This window comes from Oncorhynchus gorbuscha, linkage group LG08, assembly GCF_021184085.1.
Source record: "Oncorhynchus gorbuscha isolate QuinsamMale2020 ecotype Even-year linkage group LG08, OgorEven_v1.0, whole genome shotgun sequence".
NCBI classification, from domain to species: domain Eukaryota; kingdom Metazoa; phylum Chordata; class Actinopteri; order Salmoniformes; family Salmonidae; genus Oncorhynchus; species Oncorhynchus gorbuscha.
Genome location: NC_060180.1, coordinates 40,016,710 through 40,041,637, shown reverse-complemented (window position 1 = coordinate 40,041,637; position 24,928 = coordinate 40,016,710). Strand labels below are relative to the sequence as shown.

The 24,928-nt window shown below is 42.2% G+C and overlaps 1 protein-coding gene and 1 long non-coding RNA gene across 2 annotated transcripts in view; both read right to left on the bottom strand.

Moving 5' to 3' along the window:
• LOC124041648 (voltage-gated potassium channel subunit beta-1-like) overlaps nt 1–24,272 on the bottom strand; it is a 73,072-nt gene extending 48,800 nt beyond the window's left edge. The window contains exon 1 of the mRNA XM_046359466.1: nt 23,055–24,272. Coding sequence (XP_046215422.1) covers nt 23,055–23,284 — 230 coding nt within the window. The 5' untranslated portion in view covers nt 23,285–24,272. The remainder of the gene's footprint in view (nt 1–23,054) is intronic.
• Nucleotides 5,271–9,443, bottom strand: LOC124041649. Its single transcript, XR_006839973.1, has 3 exons — nt 8,590–9,443; nt 8,273–8,314; nt 5,271–5,818 (listed from the first exon to the last, which is right to left on the bottom strand). It is a non-coding gene; the product is annotated as an uncharacterized LOC124041649 (long non-coding RNA).
• Nucleotides 24,273–24,928: the final 656 nt, after the last annotated feature.

Below are 24,928 nucleotides of genomic sequence, written 5' to 3'. Positions count from 1 at the left end.
AAAATGCCAGTATAAGGGGAAAACGCCAGTGTAAGGGGAAAACGCCAGTGTAAGGGGAAAACGCCAGTGTAAGGGCAAAACGTCAGTGTAAGGGCAAAACGTCAGTATAAGGGGAAAACGCCAGTATAAGGGGAAAACGCCAGTGTAAGGGCAAAACGTCAGTATAAGGGGAAAATGCCAGTATAAGGGGAAAATGCCAGTGTAAGGGGAAAACGCCAGTGTAAGGGGAAAACGCCAGTGTAAGGGGAAAATGCCAGTATAAGGGGAAAACGCCAGTGTAAGGGGAAAACGCCAGTGTAAGGGGAAAATGCCAGTAGAAGGAGAAAACGCCAGTATCAGGGCAAACGCCAGTATAAGGGGGAAAACGCCAGTATAAGGGGAAAATGCCAGTAGAAGGGGAAAACGCCAGTATCAGGGCAAAACGCCAGTATAAGGGCAAAACGCCAGTATAAGGGGCAACGCCAGTATAAGGGGGAAAACGCCAGTATAAGGGGGAAACGGCAGTATAAGGGGAAAACTCCAGTGTAAGGGGCAAAACGCCAGTATAAGGGGAAAATGCCAGTGTAAGGGCAAAACGTCAGTATAAAGGCAAAACGCCAGTGTAAGGGGAAAACGCCAGACTGGAGTGAAGTTGGGTGTTTGGGATAGGGGGTTGCAGACTGGAGTGAAGTAGGGGTTTGAGATAGGGGTTGCAGACTCGAGTGAAGTAGGGGTTTTGAGATAGGGGTTGCAGACTGGAGTGAAGTAGGAGGTTTGAGATAGGGGGTTGCAGACTGGAGTGAAGTAGGATGTTTGGGATAAGGGGTTGCAAACTGGAGTGAAGTAGGGGGTTTGAGATAGGGGTTGCAGACTGGAGTGAAGTAGGGTGTTTGGGATAGGGGTTGCAGACTGGAGTGAAGTAGGGGTTTGAGATAGGGGGTTGCAGACTGGAGTGAAGTAGGGGTTTTGAGATAGGGGGTTGCAGACTGGAGTGAAGTAGGGGTTTTGAGATAGGGGGTTGCAGACTGGAGTGAAGTAGGAGGTTTGAGATAGGGGGTTGCAGACTGGAGTGAAGTAGGAGGTTTGAGATAGGGGGTTACAGACTGGAGTGAAGTAGGGGGTTTGAGATGTATTTTTTATTTATTTTTATTTCACCTTCATAACCAGGTAAGCTAATTGAGAACAAGTTCTCATTTACAACTGCGACCTGTGCCAAGATAAAGCAAAGCAGTGCGACACAAACGACAACAGAGTTACACATGGAATAAACAAGCGTACAGTCAATAACACAATAGAAAAAAAAGAAAGTCTATATACAGTGTGTGCAAATGGCATGAAGAGGTTAGGCAATAAATAGGCCATAGTAGTGAAGTAATTACAATTTAGCAAATTAACACTGGATTGATAGATGAGCAGATGGTGATGTGCAAGTAGAAATACTGGTGTGCAAAAGAGCAGAAAAGTAGATAAAAACAATATGGGGATGAGGTAGGTAGATTGGATGGGCTATTTATAGATGGGCTATGTACAGCTGCAGCGATCCTTTAGCTCCTCAGATAGCTGATGTTTAAAGTTAGTGAGGGAAATATTAGTCTCCAGCTTCAGTGATTTTTGCAATTCTTTCCAGTCATTGGCAGCAGACAACTGGAAGGAAAGGCGGTCAAATGAGGTGTTGGCTTTGGGGAAGACCAGTGAAATATACTTGCTGGAGCGCGTGCTACGGGTGGGTGTTGATATTTACCTAGCATAGACCGCCTAGAGTTATAGATGACCTGGAGCCAGTGGGTTTGGCAACGAATATGTAGCGAGGGCCAGCCAACTAGAGCATGCAGATCGCAGTGGTGGGTGGTATATGGGGCTTTGGTGACAAAACATTTGGCACTGTGAAAGACTGCATCTAGTTTGCTCAGTAGAGTATTGGAAGCTATTTTGTAAATGACATTGCTGAAGTCGAGGATCGGTAAGGATAGTCAGTTTTACGAGGGTATGTTTGTGAAGGAGGCTTTGTTGCAAAATAGGAAGCCGATTCTAGATTTAATTTTGGATTGGAGATGTTTAATATGAGTCTGGAAGGAGAGTTTACAGTCTAGCCAGACACCTAGGTATTTGTAGTTGTCCACATATTCTAAGTCAGAACCGTCTAGAGTAGTGATGCTAGTCGGGCGGGCGGGTGCGGGCAGCGAACGATTGAAAAGCATGCATTTGGTTTTACTAGCGTTTAAGAGCAGTTGGAGGCCACGGAGGGAGTGTTGTATGGCATTTACCATTCTGTATGGCATTTTCATTGGAAGTTAGTTAAGACAATGTCCAAAGAAGGGCCAGATGTATACAGAATGGTAGTGTCTGCGTAGAGGTGGATCAGGGAATCACCTGCAGCAAGAGTGACATTGTTGATATATACAGAGAAATGAGTTGGCCCGAGAATTGAACCCTGTGACACCACCATAGAGACTGTCAAAGGTCCGGACAACAGGCCATCCGATATGACACACTGAACTCTGTCTGAGTAGTTGGTGAACCAGGCGAGACAGTCATTTGAGAAACCAAGGCTGTTGAGTCTGCCAATAAGAATACGGTGATTGACAGAGTCGAAAAAGCACATTTGTTTTCATTCATTTCTTTTACGATATAGCCAATGTTGACGTTCCCATCTCGTGGGAATTGCCTAGTTCTGCTTCCAGGGCAAGATTCGTCACAATAAAAGTCAACCTGCAAATTATTTAGCTATCGTTAGCTGCTCGCTGAGCCAGTCACTGAAATGATGCTGCTATTAACCAGCTATTGACTATGTGCTACACAGACAATGTTGAATGATTCCAACAAACGCTAGCTAGCATTATTATGAGTTTTCATGAAGCAGCTGTTATGCCGCGAGTGATTGCAGTAGCCTCCCAAGTCAACTGCTGTGTTCAGCTGAGCCAACGATACAAAGTAGCATTATCAATCGCAGGGAAACATGCTTATTTACCAACTGATTTCTGATTACAGTTCCTCTTAAAGGGAAACTTCACCGCTACACTAGAATCTTTTTGGGGTGCTTTTCCAGTCTCCCTACATAATCATGAGTGATGAGATGTGTTTCAGGCATAATTATGCACCATAGTCGTATATTTGAATTTTCGCACCAGGAGAGTGATGTCATCGCTTGATAGAGGTGTCATGTTTTGTAGCAATTATTGTGGCCTTGGTGTTTTTGCGGATTGCACAATCACACTAGTCGTGAGTAGATATGGTTGTCCTTGTTCAATAGAGCCATTGGACTTGTCTCAACGATGTTCCTATCTGCCACGACATTAGATTGACTCATTTTCCCTGGCTTTGTAAAGCCCTACTTCCTTGTCAAATTGTGTTCCCACGCTCGAAGGCGGGCTTTTTGAAAATGGGAGCAGTACTAGTTTTCTACAGGCTAACGGGAGCTATGTTACCATGCACTGTCTGTCCGAGATTGGTAAATAATTCCAAAGGCTGCTTTCGATGATTCTTCTTTCCAAGAAGACCTGGACGACGGTTTCATTGTTCTTTTACAAAGGGACATACAGCCATTTTCATTTGAGCTGGAATACACGGAAGAGGAGTTGAGAGAGCGAGAACAAAAATTGTGAGACCAGCAAGCAGCGATGGCGATTCAAGACTGGTGGAGCCTATGCGGGTGCGGTCCACTGAGGTACACATAACGGTGTTCAAGCACAAACAGCTCTTACTGGAGAACCTAGCCTAGCTAGCCTCAGTGCATCTCATTAGGAGCCAAACTGGAGAAATGTTTTGATGATGATGACGACGAGTAAAGGAATGATTTTGGCTTTATGAGTCATATTAGTCGTTAAGTAACTGTACCTGTGTTGTAGCTAGCTAACTAAATAGCTAGTTAACGTGTGTCTGCAAGATGTGTCATATTCTGCATCGTGCTGCTACATTAGGAATATAGACAGTACACAACGATTGTCCATTAAAGAATAATAGCGTTTTTGTCATTCTCTTTCAGACAATACTGCTTGGTGGCCTACAGATTATTGTTGGAGTTTGTTGTACATGGGGAGAAGCTAGGCAGAGGACACTGAATCCCTTTGCCTGCGTGCGTTGTTGGGGACATTCAAGCAAATTTATCCCTCGCGGGATGGACAGTATGTTGAATACAAAGAAGTCATTGACTCTCAAGAGATGTGAAACGTCCCAAAACAACAATCACCCCTGGTATCAAAGTGACTCCAAACACCTCACTGCAACGCACATACAAGCAGTCCCTTTGTATAACTGTAGTATTTATTATAGGCATTTATTAGTATATGTTTCTTCTACTGTATACACTGAGGGTATAAAACATTAGGAGCATGTACCCCCGTTGACGTCAGAACAATTCCTCAATGCCTCAATGCCTCAATTCGTCTGGGCATGGACTCTACAATCTGTCGAAAGCGTTTCACATGGATGCTGGCCCATATTGCCTCCAATGCTTCCCACAGCCGTGTCAAATTGGCTGGATGTCCTTTGTGTGGTGGACCATTCTTGATACACATGGGAAACTGTTGAGCGTTAAAAAAAACAGCAGCGTTGCAGTCTTTGACACACTCAAACCGGTGAGCCTGGCACCTATTACCATACCCTGTTCAAAGGCACTTCAATATTTTGTCTTGCCCATTCACCCTCTGAATGGCACACATACATAATCCATGTTTCGGTTGTCTTAAGGCTTAAAAATGATTCTTTAAGCTGTCTTTTTCCCTTCATCTACACTGATTGAAGTGGATTTAACAAGTGACATCAATACGGAATCAAAGCTTTCACCTAGTCATTCTGTTCCTAATGTTTTGTACACCCAGTGTATATGCCATACATTGCCATAACTGTTCCTGCATACTGCTGTGTAAACTCACCTGAGTCTCCAGAGAATTTAAACTTTCTCTTGAATACAAGCCATGTCTACTTGTTTGCTATATTGACAGACTAATCTACTGTCAATCTACTTACTATTGAGAGACTAATCTACTGTCAATCTACTTACTATTGACAGACTAATCTACTGTCAATCTACTTACTATTGACAGACTAATCTACTGTCAATCTACTTACTATTGACAGACTAATCTACTGTCAATCTACTTACTATTGACAGACTAATCTACTGTCAATCTACTTACTATTGACAGACTAATCTACTGTCAATCTACTTACTATTGACAGACTAATCTACTGTCAATCTACTTACTATTGACAGACTAATCTACTGTTTTATTGAAACATGTTTCCTTGCCCACAAATGAAAGTTGAAATGATACACCAAGTCCATGCATCACTTGTTTTAGCATCAATATTGTAGCTAGTTACTTCCAAATACATTACATGAATACCACAATGAATTGATCCAGAAGTTGAAGTCAATACTTTGTTTTCTGATGCTGCTGGAATCATTTAGTCATTTGTCAATACCCTTGTAAAAAAGATTATATAAAACATTTGATCAAACTCCACTATATACAAGAGCTAGCAATATCTATACCACAATGCAGTTGTGAGCATACTAGGCATTCTATATGATAGTACAACATCAGTCTAAATGAATATGGACGTTGTGTAGGCTGAATGTTCCAGACAGGGTCCTGAATGTTCTTCAGCTGGTGAACCTTGTTTTTGGCAGCTGGTTTAGCAGGCTTTGGCGCTGTTGGCAGGGTTGTTGGGTTTGGGAAGCTGTGACTGGTTGCTTGTAGACCGCCGTCATGTCCGTTCTCCGCTCCGCAGCCAGGTGGACAAGCCTCTCCCTGAAGTGGTCAGTTCTGGGCTCGTACACTCTACATCACCCACTACTTTGACCTCTTGAAGAAGATTTGTTTGCACTGAAAGTCTCCTGGAAAGGCATGAAGACAGATCATGAGGATGTGTAAGCATACAATAAACCATGTTAATTTGTAAACAAAAAAGGGTAGAGTAGACTGGTATGTATTTTGTTACGCCCAGAGTTAATAATGGGGTATTGAGATGTTCTATTAGCAAAAGTGTGAAATGTTTGTTATGTATGAGCACCTACAGCTGTGTGGTTGAGTAGACAAGCACAGCCAACAATAAAGTGAAGTGTATACTAACAGCCCCTCTCCCCCATGCTAAATAATTGACTGCAAGAGTATGAAAAGGTTGAGGGGGCTTGACTTGTAGACAGTCTAGTCATGTATTGTTGTGTATGACCACCTACAGTAGTGTGGTTGAGTAGAGAAGCACCGCCAAAAATAGAGTGAATAGGCTAGAAGAGAATACTAACAGTCCCTCTTCCCCATGCCAAAGAACTGACCTCATTGGTGTGAACACTTTGAGGAGTACTTTACTTGTGTATTGATGATTTTGTTTTCTCAAGAGGGGATTGTGCTTTCATAAACACCTTGTTGCTGTCCTGGCTTGTTTCACCCCACATTCTTATGCTCCAGGATAGCAAGATATCACCAGTTCAGGACATGCACCAGTACAAATACTAGGTGTCTCATGGACCACTACTAGGCACTATATCCACCCATCCCCCTTGTGTCAAAAGATCATGCATACTAACCTTCACACACACATTACCCACACCCAACAGACACCAGTCAGTTACCCACACCATCCCCTTCTTACTAATACCTCTGCTTTTCTCCAATTTAGACTCAAACAATCAACTAAGGCTCCATAATACAGAGAATATTACAGAAGAAGTCGTAGCTGTATTGATGGATGTGGTTTTGACCAGGTACTGACACCAGGTACTGACACCAGGTACTGACACCAGGTACTGACACCAGGTACTGACACCAGGTACTGGGAGTGTGAAAGTAGCTTCTGAAACAGTAACTCAGACACTGCGAAGGTGTCAGAGGAACAGCAGGCCTCCAGAAAGAATGACTATTCAGAGGTGATGTTCATTTGATGAAAAACAGAGATTCTGACTCACTGAGTTGTTGGTGTTGTTTTGATATTTCACTATTGACTATTTTGAATTGAAGATTAATTGGTATTTTGTAAAAATGTTTACCCTACCACACCTAAGCGATTACAGCCTCAAGTCTGCTTGGGTATGATTCTACAAGCTTGGCACACCTGTATTTTGGGAGTTTCTCCCATTCTTTGCAGATCCTCTCAAGCTCTGTCAAGTTGGATGGGGAGCCTCGCTGCAGGGCTATTTTCAGGTCTCTCCAGAGATGTTTGATCGGGTTCAAGTCCGGGCTCTAGCTGGGCCACTCAAGGACATTCAAAGACTTGTCCCAAAGCCACTACTGCGTTGTCTTGGCTGTGTGCTTAGGGTCGTTGTCCTGTTGGCAGGTGAACCTTTTCCCCAGTCTGAGGTCCTGAGTGCTCTGAAACAGGTTTTCATCGAGGATCTCTCTGTACTTTTCTACATTCATCTTTGCCTTGATCCTGACTAGACTTCCAATCCCACCACCATGCCTCACCGTAGGGATGGTGCCAGGTTCCCTCCAGACTTGACGCTTGGCATTCAGTCCAAACAATTCAATCTTTATTTCATCAGACAAGACAATCATGTTTCTCATGGTCTGAGTCTTTTGGGTGCCTTTGGCCACTCTACCATAAAGGCCTGATTGGTGGAGTGCTGCAGAGATGGTTTTCCTTCTGGAAGGTTCTCCCATCTCCACACAGTGGAGCACTGTCAGAGTGACCATCAGGTTCTTGGTCACCTTTCTGACCAAGGTTCGTCTCCCCCAATTGCTCAGTTTGGCCGGGCGGCCAGTTCTAGGAAGAGTCGTGGGGGTTCCAAACTTCTTCCATTTAAGAATGATGGAGGCCACTGTGTTCTTGGGGACCTTCAATGCTGCAGACCTTTTTTGGTACCCTTCCCCAGATCTGTGCCTCGACACAATCCTGTCTCGGAGCTCTGTGGACAATTCCTTTGACTTCATGGTGTGATTTTTGCACGGACATGTCAACTGTGGGAACTTATATTGACAGGTGTGTGCCTTTCCAAATAATTTCCAATCAATTGAATTTACCACAGCTGGACTCCAATCATGTTGTAGAAACATCTCAAGGATGATCAATGGAAACAGGATACACCTGCACTCAATTTCGAGTCTCATAGCAAAGGGGCTGAATATTTATGTAAATAAGGTATCTGTTTTTTATTTTTAAATTCGCAAAGTTTTCGCTTTGTCATTATGGGGCATTGTGTGTAGATTGATGAGGGAAAAAGTAAGCTAATATAGTAGCATACTTGTAAACACACCAACCGTGACAACAAGACATGGACGATGTTTATGCCTAGCCGCAGTACATTTATTTACTCCTCATGGAGTCATGGAAAGATTTAGCAAAGGTGACTTACACTAGTTCCTGGTGCTGAGCTTGATGTTGATGGGATCGGACTCTGTAAATAGAACACATAGACGAGCGACATTAACATCTGCGGTAGTTAGTTAGCTAGCTAGGTAACGGTTAGATATGGTCTGGTAGGCTGTAGCTAACGTACCCTAAAGTAGCTAACATTAGCATGCAAAGTTACAAATCACATCGGCAGATAGCAGCTGGCTAATTACATTGCTTTGCGTTGGAATGTCTAGTCAGCGTATTATGAAAGCTAGCAAGCAAAATGTTGGTTTAGACCAAATAAATGTAGTTTGCTACCTAATTTAGATACGTTACCTCTGCTCGACTTGTTTTCTGCTGCGCTGATGTTGGCTGATTGGATGCCTTCCTCTTTGAAGTGATGGGGGAAACAATGGAATAGCTTCACTTTTCAACTTTCTGTGACCTGGCAACCCCATCATTTGAGATCATATTTTTCAGGTCATTTTCGAAATCCGCAGACTGAAAGTGCTGGCCTTAAACACCGAATTCTCCACGGGAGGATTCACATTATAAGCAGCGTTCTTTATTGCCGCCAGCCACTGTCGGCTCCGAGGAATATCTCCGGCAGGTAACTGATGAAATGTTACCCCAGAAGCCTGTACTTGCTTGTAGTTGCACATACACTAAACTTTGCAGTTGTTGTCAACACAAAAATAAAAATAGATAGTTGTTGTTAGCTGATGTTCTATGGCTGGTCCAGTGAGTGATATTAGCTACCTGTTGACGCCCATTCTCAGCTCAACTGGATCCACCTCGACAGGGGTGGAACTACATCTTGTAATCGCTATCAGTTCTGGATATTGTGGTTAGCTTACAACCAGGAAATATAGCTGGCCCTTTCCTACTGTTCAGATGCAGAAATGCATGTATTTGCGTGTAGTGAGGAAATTCAAGATGTGTATGACACATATTATATCTTAATAACATATTAATGGTCTTATACTGTGAAAGAGCAGCGGTGAAATGTCCCTTTAATTTTGGGGCTGCATGTCTACAACTTCAGGATAATTTAAACAGACGAACCATTTTTTTTGTCAGTCAATGTAGAGCTAGCTAATCTAACTATGTAAGTAAGCTAGCAACAACAATTGGTTTTGTCAGTCAATGTAGAGCTAGCTATCTAACTATGTAAGTATGCTAGCAACAACCATTTGCTAAGCAGCAGGTAAAGTCACTGCACCAATGTCCTTGCTATGAATTTTTGCAGGAAATAGCCACTGCGTTGTTTTTATTTTCTCACAATTGCAAACTATTAAATCACTGTCAAAACTTTTGTCATACATTTGCTAGTTATTCTGCCTATTTCATCCAAGGTCATACGCGAGCACAGGGACATCATAAATCAGGAACTATGTTTTCGTTTTTTAAATGGTGGATGCTTTGGAATAAAAAACACATTTAAAATTGAGTTCCACATCCTTCAAGACAGATCGGTTGAGGGACGAGCATCGCTTAGGAGTGACGCCCTCTGAATCGAGACAATGGCTTAAGGTCTGATAAGTTACAAATTTATTAAAACCGGTTGCTCAAAGCCAGATCGGGAGGACACACGCTTCGTCCCAAATGGCACACTATCCCCTATATAGTGCACTACATTTGACCAGGGCTCATTTGGATCTGGTCAAAAGCAGTGTACTTAATAAGGATTAGGTTCCGATTTATTCAAATGATTTACATTTTAGTAATTTAGCCCAGGGTTTCCCAAACTCAGTCCTGGGTCAAACAAATGTGACTATGGTTTTCTGTTTCTCTCTGAAATTGCCTTTGAAAGCTGGGCTATTTGTCACCATGTCAAAATGAATTAGTTGAGGCTTTGGAGAACTCGCCCCCCCCCCCCCCCCTCTCTCGCTCTTTAACACACACTGCTGGTCTGTGATAGGCGACTGTCCAAGTAAACAGTTCACTGACTCTATGCACACTTACAAGACTATATACATACATTACTGTATATATTCACTCACTCACACTTACTACACTGACAATCTCACACAAAACCCACACTCATTCACACATATACTACATACGCACACACACACCGACACAACACAAACACATGTACACACACTTGTGCATACCGACACAGTACAAACACACATACGCACACACATTCACACTTTTACACTCATCATATGCTGCTGCTACTCTGTCACTTTACCCTGCCTTAATATTTACCTCAAGTACCTCTTACTCGTGCACACTGACATGGTACTTGTACTCCCTGTGTATAGCTCCACATCGATCTGGTACTGGTACTCCCTGTGTATAGCTCCACATTGATCTGGTACTGGTACTCTCTGTACATAGCTCCACATTGATCTGGTACTGGTTATTCTTGTACATAGCTCCACATTGATCTGGTACTGGTACTGCCTGTATATAGCTCCACATTGATCTGGTACTGGTACTGCCTGTATATAGCTCCACATTGATCTGGTACTTCCTGTATATAGCTCCACATTGATCTGGTACTGGTACTGCCTGTATATAGCTCCACATTGATCTGGTACTGGTACTGCCCGTATATAGCTCCACATTGATCTGGTACTGGTACTTCCTGTATATAGTTCCACATTGATCTGGTACTGGTACTGCCTGTATATAGCTCCATTCTTGTGTATTTTATTCCTCTTGTGTTACTATGTTTCTTTTATAATTATTTGTTTACTCTACATCGTTGGGCATGGCTCATAAGCAAGTATTTCATAGTAAAGTCTACACTGTTGTATTAGCCACATGTGACAAATACATTTTGATCGACTTTTTCCATTCCATTGGTTCACTAAGCTTGTAGCATCCCATACCTTACCAGCAAACTGGTGTGAGACTTCCTTATAAACATGTAGAATCATTCAGACTCTCTCCAATGCTGAGAGCCCCCGCTTGTTGGGGAGTTGCAGAGAAGAGCCAATATTGTAATCACGAAATTGGGGCGAAGAAGTGGGTAAAAAAAGTATATAATGTACTGTATATATATATATACTACCGGTCAAAAGTTTTAATACACTTACTCATTCAAGGGTTTTTGTTTATTTTTACTAAACAATGAAATAACACATATGATATCACAAAGTAACCCAAAATGTGTTAAACAAGTCAAAATATATTTTATATTTGAGATTCTTCAAATAGCCAACCTTTGCCTTGATGACAGCTTTGCAGACTCTTGGCATTCTCTCAACCAGCTTAACCTGGAATGCTTTTCCAACAGTCTTGAAGGAGTTCCCACATATGCTGAATGCTTGTTGGCTGTGAGAGTGTGCAAAGCTGTTATCAAGGCAAAGGGTGGCTACTTTGAAGAATGTTTAACACCTTTTTGGTTACTACATGATTCCATGTGTGTTATTTAATAGTTTTGATGTCTTCACTATTATTATACAATGTAGAAAATAATCAAAATAAAGAAAAACCCTTGAATGAGTAGGATGTTCTAAAACTTTTGACCGGTAGTGTATATGTAAGTATTTTTCACATCTCCATGACAACTGTGAATGACTCTAATGGCCGTATTATCACGTTGTGGTTCCGTCTGGTCGCGTTGCTCGCGCTCTGTATCAGGATTACACCCTCAGATGTTTCCCAATGTGGCATGTGAGGCAGAGCGTGACAGCTACACAAACGCACACACAGGAGGATGCACACACTCACACCCACACACCAGTGGCAGTCCGTGCCGTTTAAGATTAGGAGGACGGCACCAACTTTACACTCGTGGGAATTGGCCTATATTAAAATGTTTCTTACAGAATAAATGTGAAAATGCATATGCATAAGAGTGGCAGCAATTGAAAGGTAACAGTTTGGAGATTTGGGGAAAATTATTAAATTGAGGACACAGCATTTCACCTGACACAAAACTGAATCCAAACATTACACTGTTGATTTGATGTGGATTTGACATTTATTGTACTTTTCTCTGCATTTGTAAATATCGAAATCTAAAAATACTTTGAATACATTCCCTGACATGATGAAAATATTAATGGAAAATGTGGGGGGGTGCAACATAAGAAAAAAAGACGGGTTTGAGTGAGAGGTCAAACTGCTGTCTCCAAGTGGCCATACACCTCTCTAAAGCATGCACAGTTCCTAAGTAATTTCAATGCACTTTTATGACTCTAAGAAGAGTCCTCAACTATAAGGTGTTTTTGAGCTCTTCTATCTGGGACGTTGAGGAACGAGAACAAGAACACTTGTAGTTGTTTTGAACACAACTCTGCATCTCTGCCATCACAGAATTACTGTTGTTTACGCCATCAAAAACATCTTATTATAAATGAAAGGGGTCTTGAGTCACTGGCATAGTGGAAACCCCCACAGCAACCGCAAGGCGGAGGGGCCTACGAGCTCTGAGGTCTCATGCGCCCGTCATCTCACATCTATGCCAAAATATTATATTTTTGACAGTAACCCTCTTTTTTAATTTTCACATGTTGCAAGCAAAGTATTTGTGTTGTCCAATCTACATGGGTAGTCGGTGAGCCAGACAGACAGTATACACGGAGTGAACAAAACATTAAGGACACCTTCCTAATATTGAGTTGCACACTATCGCAGGTGGAAGCTAGTAGCCTTAGTGATGCATCAGCTAGCACTAGCAACCTCCCAGTCCACGACAGAGAACTCACTGCCCGGGCTCGGCTTAATGTTCCAGTCTAGTTGGTGCTAAAGGAGATGAAAGGGGCGCGGCTCTGTTGCATCCTGCAGTGTGTGTGACGTTTGGTGTGGCGTTCTTTTATGTTTTTAATTTGTACACTTAGTTTGTAAACTATCTGTCAATGATGTATTTACAGTGGTGGGGTTGGGACTGATCTTGTTGATGGTGTACATACCCGCTACAAACGGAGTAAATCATGAAAACGCTGCTGGCAGCGGAATCCAATACAGCAGAGAGTTCTTACTACAATGCAACTCAAACACGAACGCCATGGATATCCCAATGGCCCATCTAATCCCCATTGTCTGCGAGTGGATTACAAACCTAAATGCAAACGTGGAAAACACGGGGGAATCAGACAAAGACTTAAAAAAATTCAAGACCAAACCTCCCTTAACCCACCACCTTTTTTTTTATTTTACCTTTATTTAACCAGGCAAGTCAGTTAAGAACATATTCTTATTTTCAATGACGGCCTGGGAAAAGTGGGTTAACTGCCTGTTCAGGGGCAGAATGACAGATTTGTACCTTGTCAGCTCGGGGGTTTGAACTCGCAACCTTCCGGTTACTAGTCCAACCAGGAGGCCTGTTTGCTGGCATTTACTGAGACTTGGCTGGATGACAGAGTCCTGTACAGGGAAGTGGAGTCAGCCGGCTTCACTCTGGTCAGAGCGGACGGTGATCTGACAGTCACAGGGAGACTTCACGACGGGGGCATCTGCCTGCTTGTCAGCGATCAGTGGTGTAAATCGATCCTGGTAAGAGAGACACTCTGTACCCCCGACATTGAACTGCTTTCTGTGCCACTGCGACCCTACTATCTGTCCCTGGGGTTCCCCCAATTGTTTGTTACCGTTGTGTACATTCAACCAAAGGTTAATATAACAAAGGCATCAGTGATGATTAATAATCTGTCACAGAAACTGGAATCCATCTCCCCCGACGCACCCAAATTTATTTTAGGGTATTTTAACAACTGTACCTTGCACAAAGTCCTGCGCACATACCACCAGTATGTGAAATGTCACATTAGGAAAAATAAGACTCTTGATTTGTGCTATGGGACAATACCAAATGTACCACCAGACCTCCCCTGGGAACGTCAGACCACAATGTTGTCTACCTCAGGCCAACCTACTATCGCCTCCTGGAGAGGGAGAAACCTACAGTTAAAACTGTCCAGATCTGGAACAACAACAGTATCACTTGTCTCCGAGGGTGTTTTGACTGAACTAGAATTTCCCTGTATTTAGCGCCATCCATAATTCCTTCAATTCTGACCAGTTTCCCAGTCCCTGCCGATGAAAAACATGTTCTTGGGGTGATCACTGTGTTCTGGGGTGATGAGAGGTGTTGGATTTGTGCCAGACATAGCATTTTCCTTGATGGCCAAAAAGCTACATTTTAGTCTCATCTGACCAGAGTACCTTCTTCCATATGTTTGGGGAGTCTTCCCACGTACCTTTTGGCGAACACCAAACGTGTTTGCTTATTTTTTTCTTTAAGCAATTACTTTTTTATGGCCACTCTTATGTAAAGCCCAACTCTGTGGAGTGTATGGCTTAAAGTGGTCTTATGGACAGATACTCCAATCTCTGCTGTGGAGCCCTCCCCAAGGTACTTGGAGTCAAACAGACAGGCCTGGATGTGATCTTTAAGTTCAGGGCCCTCCCCAAGGTACTTGGAGTCAAACAGACAGGCCTGGATGTGATCTTTAAGGTCAGGGCCCTCCCCAAGGTACTTGGAGTCAAACAGACAGGCCTGGATGAGATCTTTAAGGTCAGGGCCCTCCCCAAGGTACTTGGAGTCAAACAGACAGGCCTGGATGAGATCTTTAAGGTCAGGGCCCTCCCCAAGGTACTTGGAGTCAAACAGACAGGCCTGGATGAGATCTTTAAGGTCAGGGCCCTCCCCAAGGTACTTGGAGTCAAACAGACAGGCCTGGATGAGATCTTTAAGGTCAGGGCCCTCCGCAAGGCTCACAAAATCATTTTAGACCCAAGCCACCCCCTGTACCCAGACTTTGAACTACTCCCCTCTGGGCGCAGGTATAGGGCACCCCTCGGCAGGAAAAACAGAACTAGGCAATAATTGGTGCCAAGTGTGATATCCCTCCTAAATAGCTCGGGCTAATGTTCCTATCGACCCAGTAAGGCCAGCAGGCTAGTCTCTTTTTATTGGTATGTAACTGGTATGCAAGTTGTATTGTCAATTTGTTTTGTTATTTAAACGCCACTTTAAACGTGTACATGACACTGCAACAAAATTTCCCCATGGGGACAATAAAGTAAGTAAAGTAAAGTGACAGTGGCCTTGCTCATCCTCTTCTTCCTCCCCTCGAGAATAGTGACAGTTCCTCTAGTGAGAATATGGGTCCTCCATCTCTTCCTCTCCCAGAAAACCAAGTTGATGACTGCCAGAGACCCAGCGGTGCTCATGAGAGCGGCATCGAAAATTCATTCTACAATCTACAATGTTTGAATTTCCCCCTTTAATTACTGAACAAGTAAATACTGCGCATTATTGCCGCAGGCCAGCATTCTGAATCGCAGCATTGCGACACTATAGATTCGTGAAACATCAACATTAGGCTTAACAAGAGGAAATGGTGACCAAATACAAATAAACATGTATCCATTAAAGAAAGAAAAGTTATAGGGTACTACAAGCACTAGCATTCAGGTGTGAATCACAATAGACAAACAGGCTCATTCTGTTCAGAGCAACCCAGGGTATGACGCCATGTCATCTTGTAACTGTACAATCATAGTGATCATCAACAGTGAGACTGTATATGAGTTTTATGATAAGAAAATGTGAAGTGCACATTTGGACTCACAGGTGTTTGGCTTGTTTGTATGACATCAAAGTGGAATTTATTTTAATCCTCAACGTCTCATTTTACAAAATACAGTAGGTGCTCTTCATTGACAGCATTTCCCTCACTCAGACAACAAAAAGTGTGCTAAAGTTTCCCAACTAGTGGGAGGGATGGGACCAACTTCTTGTGCGTGCGATGCTCAAGGTCAAAACTCATACAGCGCATTGAAGCGCAGAGCCTGAGCTCTGACGTAATTTATAGCATGCTACTGTACAAGCATTGTATTCCAATTTAAGCACTTATTAGTGCCCAAATCTGCCATTTTCAACCCTTATACGAGCATGGCCTTATTTCTATTATAGCATATTGGATGACTGTCATTCATATTCCAATGACCAAGCTCAATGTAACATTGATAGGTTCAGGTCACTAAACGATGCTCGAATTTGCCCTATACCCATCATGAGGTTGTGTCACGCCCTGACCTTAGAGATCCTTTTTATGTCTCTATTTTGTTTGGTCAGGGCGTGAGTTGGGGTGGGCATTCTATGTTGTGGGTTCTATGTTTTCTATTTCTGTGTGTTTGGCAGGGTGGGGTTCTCAATCAGAGGCAGCTGTCTATCGTTGTCTCTGATTGATAACCATACTTAGGTAGCCTTTTTCCAGCTGTGTTTTGTGGGTAGTTGTTTTCTGTTTTGTGTGTCTACACCAGATAGAACTGTTTCGTTTGTGCCTCTTTGATAATTTTTGTTTTAGTGTTGGGTGATAATAAAAATCATGGACGCGTACCACGCTGCACCTTGGTCCTCACCTTCTTCCACCAACAGCCGTTACAGGTTGCTACAACCTAGCGTACAAATTGAAGTCTATAACATACAGTTGAAGCCAGAAGTTTACATACACTTAGGTTGGAGTCATTAAAACTCGTTTTTCAACCACTCCACACACTTCTTGTTAACAAACTATAGTTTTGGCAAGTCGGTAAAGACATCTACTTTGTGCATGACACAAGTAATTTTTCTAACAATTGTTTACAGACAGATAATTTCACTTATAATTCACTATATCATAATTTCAGTGGGTGAGAAGTTTACATACACTAAGTTGACTGTGCCTTTAAACAGCTTGGAAAATTCCAGAAAATGATATCATGGCTTTAGAAGCTTCTGATAGGCTAATTGACACCATTTGAGTCAATTCCCTGTGGCTGTATTTCAAGGCCTACCTTCAAACTCAGTGCCTCTTTGCTTGACATAATGGGAAAATCAAAAGAAATTAGCCAAGACCTCAGATTTTGTAGACATCCACAAGTCTGGTTCATCCTTAGGAGCAATTTCCAAATGCCTGAAGGTACCACGTTGTTCTGTATAAACACCATGTGACCACGCAGCCGCCATACTACTCCGGAAGGAGGCGTATTCTGTCTCCTAGAGATGAACATACTTTGGTGCGAAAAGTGCAAATCAATCCCAGAACAACAGCAAAAGGACCTTGTGAAGATGCTGGAGGAAACGGGTACAAAAGTATCTATAGTAAAAAGTGTCCTATATCAACATAACCTGAAAGGCCGCTCAGCAAGGAAGAAGCTACTGCTCCAAAACCGCCATAAAAAGTCAGACTACGGTTTGCAACTGCACATGGGGACAAAGATTGTACGTTTTGGAGAAATGTCCTCTGATCTGATGAAACAAAAATAGAACTGTTTGGCCATAATGACCATCGTTATGTTTGGAGGAAAAAGTGGAGGCTTGCAAGCCGAAGAACCCCATCCCAACCGTGAAGCACGGGGGTGGCAGCATCATGTTGTGGGGGTGCTTTGCTGCAGGAGGGACTGGTGCACTACATAAAATAGAAAATAGATGGCATCATGAGGATGGAAAATGATGTGGATATATTGAGGTAACATCTCAAGACATCAGTCAGGAAGTTAAAGCTTGGTCGCAAATGGGTCTTCCAAATGGACAATGACCCCAAGCATACTTCAAAAGTTGTGGCAAAATGGCTTAAGGACAACGAAGTCAAGGTATTGGAGTGGCCATCACAAAGCCCTGACCTCAATCCCATAGAAGATTTGTGGGCAGAACTGAAAAGCATGTGAATAAGGAGGCCTTCAAACCTGACTCAGTTACACCAGCTCTGTCAGGAGGAATGGGACAAAATTATTCCAAATTATTGTGGGAAGCTTGTGGAAGGCTAACTGAAATGTTTGACCCAAGTTAAACAATTTAAAGGCAATGCTACCAAATACTAATTGAGTGTATGTAAAAATGTGACCCATTGGGAATGTGATGAAAGAAATAAAAGCTGAAATGAATCACTCTCTACTATTATTCTGACATTTCACATTCTTAAAATAAAGTGGTGATCCTAACTGTGAAAACTGAGTTTAAATGTATTTGGCTAAGGTGTATGTAAACTTCTGACTTCAACTGTAGGTGAACAGGTCAAGAGACAAATTGGAGTAATCAAGACAGTGACACATTCAATACTGCATTGCACACTCTTCCCTGCATCCAGCTTATCTGGATTCATTAGTCCGAACTGAACTAAAACAAGAGTTTCTATTGGACAAATTCAGGTAGGCCCTTCCCAGTTTATTCAGGTTGCTTCCATTTAAGAAACAATTTGCAACAGAATTGGCGGAATGAATACACCCTGAACACTTGCACACACAGTTGACTTTCATAGCAGCCACATACAGCATCATCACTCTGCTTGTTGTATAATTCCTTCTCTCATCTACATGCTCTCCTCCTCACCTTCTCTTGTGGACTCCTGTGCACAACACAACAGCTGTCTGTGAGTAGGCGCAATAACCTCTCCAAGCCAAACCGTCATACCATAACCGCTAACAGCTACACAGCCTACATCGTTGTCACCATATTAAAGTCAACAAACTAGAACTAACGGATTAGTAAACCTAGAATCCATGTGTACAATCACTCAGGACTGTGTATGGCAAGCAGTTTAGCAGTTACACTGGTGGGCCTAGGTGGCAATAAATTAATACAACCGAAAGCTTACCTTGACTAGGAAAAGTTGGAGTATTGGATAACTTTAGCCAGCTAGCTAACATAAATAACATTCCTCCCTGAGTCAGATTGTTGAGTAGGCTAAATTAGCTGCATTAGCTAAGTATGTCTCTGCTGTCTCTGCTGCTTCTCCTTCATCTTTGAAGAAATTAATTAGTTCAAAACTGTTCAACTATTGTCCAACTATTCACCACATTTTATGCGCTGCAGTGCTAGCTAGCTGTTTTCAGTACCATTATCATTATCTGATTCTTTGATTGGATGGACAACATGTCAGTTTATACTGCAAGAGCTCTGGTAGGTTGGAGGATGTCTCCAGAAGTCATCATAATTACTGTGTAAGTCTATGGAAGGGGGTGAGAACCATGAGCCTCCTAGGTTTTGTGTTGAAGTTAATGTACCCAGAGGAGGAAGGAAAATAGCTGTCCCCTGGCTACACCATGGTGCTATCCTAGAGGGTGCTGTTGAGGCTACTGTAGACCTTCTGTCACGCCCTGGTCGAAGTATTTTGTGTTTATCTTCATGTTTGGGTCAGGCCAGGGTGTGGCATGGGGTTTTTGTATTGTGGTGTGTTTTGTCTTGTGGTTTTGGTATGTATTGGGATTGTAGCTAGTGGGGTGATCTAGCAAAGTCTATGTCTGTCTGGAGTGGTTCTCAATCAGAGGCAGGTGTTTATCGTTTTCTCTGATTGGGAACCATATTTAGGCAGCCATATTCTTTGGTTGGTTTGTGGGTGATTGTCCTTAGTGTCCTTGTAACTGTCTAGTGTTAGTTTGCACCAGTTTAGGCTGTTTCGGTTTTCATTACGTTTATTGTTTTTGTATTGATTTGTGTTTACTTTGTTTTTATTAAACATGGATCGCAATCTACACGCTGCAGTTTGGTCCGACTCTCCTTCACCACACCTAGAAAATCGTTACACCTTCAATGCAAAACAGTGTGTTTAATCAGTTATTTGGTGACGTGAATATATTTAATATAGTTTTATCTAAAAGGGATAACCTTTTTAAAGGAAGTTGATGTATAGCATTTACTCATACATTTTACTTTTATTCAAGTATGAGATTAAGTACTTTTTCCACCACTGTACTAAAGTACATTTACAAACAAATGTTTTTTTACTTTTACTCAAGTAATATTGTAATGGGTGACTCACTTTTACTTTAGTCATTTTCTATTGAGGTATCTCTACTTCTACTCAAGTATGACAATTGAGTTCTTTTTCCACAACTGCGATTTGCTCATCTTCATCAAATCCATTCACATTCAATTACTGTAGTTGCATCTATTGTAAAAACTGTCCCTTCTCTCTCTCTCCCACTGTTTCTGCTGTGATACAATGACCTCACAGACATCTTACAGTAAATCTACAGATCATTAAGCCTCAACGAGTATTTCATATAGAACTATTATTACTCTTCCTCAACTCATTATTATGTACCTTTTTAGTGTACGGTTTAGGTACTTTAATACTCACTACGCCTCTTTCATTTTGCCATGAGGAAGCGGAAATGGTAACATACAGACTTCCACGTGAACCTACAACGCGTATTCTACAACTCATTAATTAATACTCTAACTTGTGATTAAGTTTTGATAATCACTAATGCTGTCCATTACATTTACATTACATTTAAGTCATTTAGCAGACGCTCTTATCCAGAGCGACTTAGCACTGGTATTTAGTTATATACTTTATACTTACATCATACACATGTAGTATGCATTAAAAAAACTCTCCAAAGCTCTATATTTCATAAATGAATGCTTTACAAGTCCTGAATAAGGTTTAGTAACCACACATGCATTGGTGCTGAGTAAAGCAGGAATTGTCATTTATATGGTTACTGTACATAATACACATAAACCTACACATCTCTTAAACACATTCTAAACAACTTATACAACTTATACAAAGTTAAACATTCTAATTCCCTCATAAATGTATGGATGTCATCATTTGTTGTTCATAAACCTGCAGGCAGATTTAACTGTAACTGACTGAGCGCAATAACCATTCCTCACTAGGGAATGGCAATCAATAACAAAACAATATAATGTCCTTGCACCTTGTACTGGGACCTCAAGTCACTGAGGAGTGGAGCTCGTGACATCCACTTACGCCAATCCATAAACATTCGCCATATACAAGATTGCTCAGTAACTCAATCCTAAACACTATAACTCAACACTTAATGGTCAATACACTCTGTATGGAAAACACTGTACAGTTCATTAACTAACACACAGTGACTCATTATGTAAGACTCTATTCCCACCGTGACTCTGGCCTGATTTTGTGCTTCTTAAACATTGTGTGCTTCTTAAACATTGTGTGCTTCTGTTTTTTGCATTGGATTTGTCTATTTCTTCTGCAACCGCTGATACCGACCAGCTGAACTAGAGCGGTGTTTGTGAGAAGGGTGGATCTCGAAAACGGCTCTTCTCATAAAAACGTCTGAAAGTACAAATGGTTTGAGCTACAAACTATTCACAAGCCACTTCAGAAAGTATTTTAAATGTTGTTGCGTTACAGTCTGAATTTAAAAGATTCTGTGTCACTGGCCTACTCAATGCCCCATAATGTCAGAGTTGTAACTAATTAATGACAAATGAAAAGCTGAAATGTTCTGAGTGAATAAGTATTCAAACCCTTTGTGAAGGCAAGCCTAAATAAGTTCAGGAGTTTAAAAAGTCTTAACAAATGAAATACGTTGCAAGGACTCTGTGCTCAATAATAGTGTTCGTGAAGGACGGCCTCATCTCTGTATCAAACACATACAGATAATTGTAAGGTCCCTCAGTCGAGAAGTGAATTTCAAACACAGATTCAACCACAAATACCAGGGAGGTTTTCCAATGCCTCACAAAGAAGGGCCTCTATTGGTAGATGGGTAAAAAAGGAGACTGGAAATATCCCTTTGAGCATGATGAAGTTATTAATTACACTTTGGATGGTGTATTAATACACCCACTCACTACACAGATACAGTCGTCCTTCTAACTCAGTTGCTGGAGAGGAAGGAAACCACTCAGAGAGACCAATGGTGACTTTAAAACAGTTACTGAGTTGAATGGCTGTGATATGACAAAACTGAGACTGGAACAACAACATTGTAGTTACTCCACAATACAAACCAAATTGGCAGAGTGAAAAGAAGGAAGCCTGTACAGAATAAAACATTCCAAAACATGCATCCAGATTGAAACAAGGCAATAAATGAATACTGCAAAAAATGTGGCAAAGCAAATAACTTTTGGTCCTGAATACAAAGTGTTATGTTTGGGACAAATCCAATACAACACATTACTGAGTACCACTCTCCATATTTTCAAGCATAGTGGTGGCTGCATCATGTTATGGGTATGCTTGTAATTGTTAAGGACTGGGGAGTTTTTCCAGGATATAAAATAAACGGAATGGAGCTAAGCACAGGCAAAATCCTAGAGGAAAACCAGGTTCAGTCTGCTTTCCACCAGACACTGGGAGACTAACTCACCTTTCAGCAGGACTATAACCTAAAACACAAGGCCAAATCTACACTGGAGTTGCTTACCAAGAAGATGGTGAATGTTCCTGAGTGGCCGAGTTACAGTTTTGACTTAAATCTACTTGAAAATCTATGGCAAGACCTGAAAATGGTTGTCTAGCACTGATTAACAACCAATTTGAAGAAGCTTCAATCAATTTGCCAACATTTCTAAAAACACGTTTCACTTTGTCATTATGGGGTATTGTGTGTAGATGTTTTTCACATTTCATCCATTTTGAATTCAGGCTGTAACACAACAAAATGTGGAATAAGTCAAGGGGTATGAATAATTTCTGAAGGCACTGTAAGAGTCGTTAGAAGGTAAGGGCTTCTGTTCTTCTACATAGATCATAGAAAATCCCAGGGCATAGTGTCTATAACCTGTAATATGCTCACATAGTTGCTGTCACAAACTCAGGTGGATATTCGTTTCCAATGTATGTACTTTTTATTCACGTTTTTGCAACTGTTTGTCAAATTGTGTTGTGTTTTACTTGTTGCCCTGAAAAGAAAATGGTAAAACACTTCAATGTGACACTTCTTGGTTCCATGTGGGTCTAATGCTTTATAACACATGAATGAATAAGCTACTACAACATTAAATCGTAAACACTATACGAATACTCATTACTTAAGCACCAATAACTCATTGACTAAGCATGTATAACACATGAATAAGTGCTCATTACCACAATTACAACAGTAATTCATCTACGTACCGGTACTTCATGCCAGTGAGCTTGGCGGTGGACTCCTTGAGGTTGTGGTGGTAGCGGTTGGTAAAGGAGCCCAGGCTGCGGGCGATGAGGGCCACCGTACGGAAACGTGCCCGCGCCTGGCTGGCCGTGTTGGCACTGGTGGCATTCTGCTTGCTGTGCCCTCCATTCCCCGGGGGCCTCAGCCCTCCTCTTCCTCCGTCCTGGTCCGAACATGCAAACGACACCTGCATGGTGCTGGCTGTACTGTCGGTGGTGGTGGTGTTTGGCTGCTGGGGCTGCTTGCCAGCCTTGCTCCAGTCTTCACTGGGTTGTATGTGTCTGTAGTGTCTTTGTCTCTCCTGAAGTGGTTTTTGTCTCCTTTAGTGGTCATGCACTTCACTGTTTTGTCGAAAAGTCCCCTCTCGTTCTACCTCTTTCTCTCTGTTTGTTATACCTGGCTCTCAGCCCTTCTCTTTCTCTTCCCTCCGCTTCTCATACTAGTCTGTGCCACTGGGGAGGTTCTCCGGGAGTAGGGGACAGCGGGTCCACTGCAGTGGGGGTCTCCTTCACCCTCCAGCGTCGGCGAAACCCTCCAGTCAAGAACCAGGAGCGGGAGCGGACTGCACTGCATACAGAGCAACACACACAGCTACACACAGACTCTCTCACACACAGACTCGCTCACACACAGACTCTCTTACACACTCATAACCAAATCTTAACAGAACAACACACACACTCTCACTCTCTCACACACAGACAAAAAAAAATGAAGAGATTCCTGGATTGTCCTTAAACTTCAAGGAGAAGTGAGCTGTCCTGTGAGAAAAGCAGGTGTCCCACTAAGACTTGCATCCCAACCGGAACCTTTGTTAGTGTAGAGAGCTGATGTGCAAGCGTCCTAGCCCAGGAAATCCCGCTTCTAAAAGTCCACCATGCTGAGAAGAGAGGGACAGCTTCCAATGCTATGCTCAGAAGGAAAACGTGGTGAAAGTGCTCCGTTTGATACAGAGACTCCAGAATGATAGTGAGGAAGTGAAGAAGAGGAGGAGGAGAAGGAGGAGGGAAAAGGACGAAGCATGATCCCTCTCTTCTGGAAGGAAAGGACAGGCTTACAATGAGAGGGGGAGTGAGGAGCCGAGAAGGAATGCATGCTGGTGAGTGTGAGAGTGAGCGAGGGAGTGATTGAAAGAGAGAGACAGGCTGCTGCTTCTAAATGACTGGCTGAAATAACCACAGTGTTTCCTCACTAGCGTCACACAGAGAGAGAACACAGTGTGGATGGAAGGGACAGAGCTGAAGCCAAGTGGTGTGTGTGTGTGTGTGTGTGTGTGTGTGTGTGTGTGTGTGTGTGTGTGTGTGTGTGTGTGTGTGTGTGTGTGTGTGTGTGTGTGTGTGTGTGTGTGTGTGTGTGTGTGTGTGTGTGTGTGTGTGTGTGTGTGTGTGTGTGTGTGTGTGTGTGTGTTTGTTGAGGTAGATGCTCAGTGGTATTATAAGCATAGCTGCGTTAAGCACAGGTGCAGGGGGTGCTGCCGCACTCCCTAGTGGTGAGACAGTAAAACTGCAGAAGAGGTATAAGAACTTGTGTTGTTGCAATTAAAAACTGTTATTATATTTTTTTCCATTTCATTATTGGTAAAAAATAATAATAATAATGGCTATAATATAGTGTAATATACTATATAAAAATGTAAATAAAATCTTCAACCAAGCCTTGACAATGCACTACCATGAGGTTGAACGTTTCCATTTGATTCCTTTCTGTAGGTTAATAGTAGTATTTACAAGGTCAAGGTCAATCAAAATTAAAATGTCCCCGATAAATATCTATTGTCAAAATATATATATTACCACGGCTGAATTCCTGTAGTTCAAGGCTTCCCATGACGCCCCCT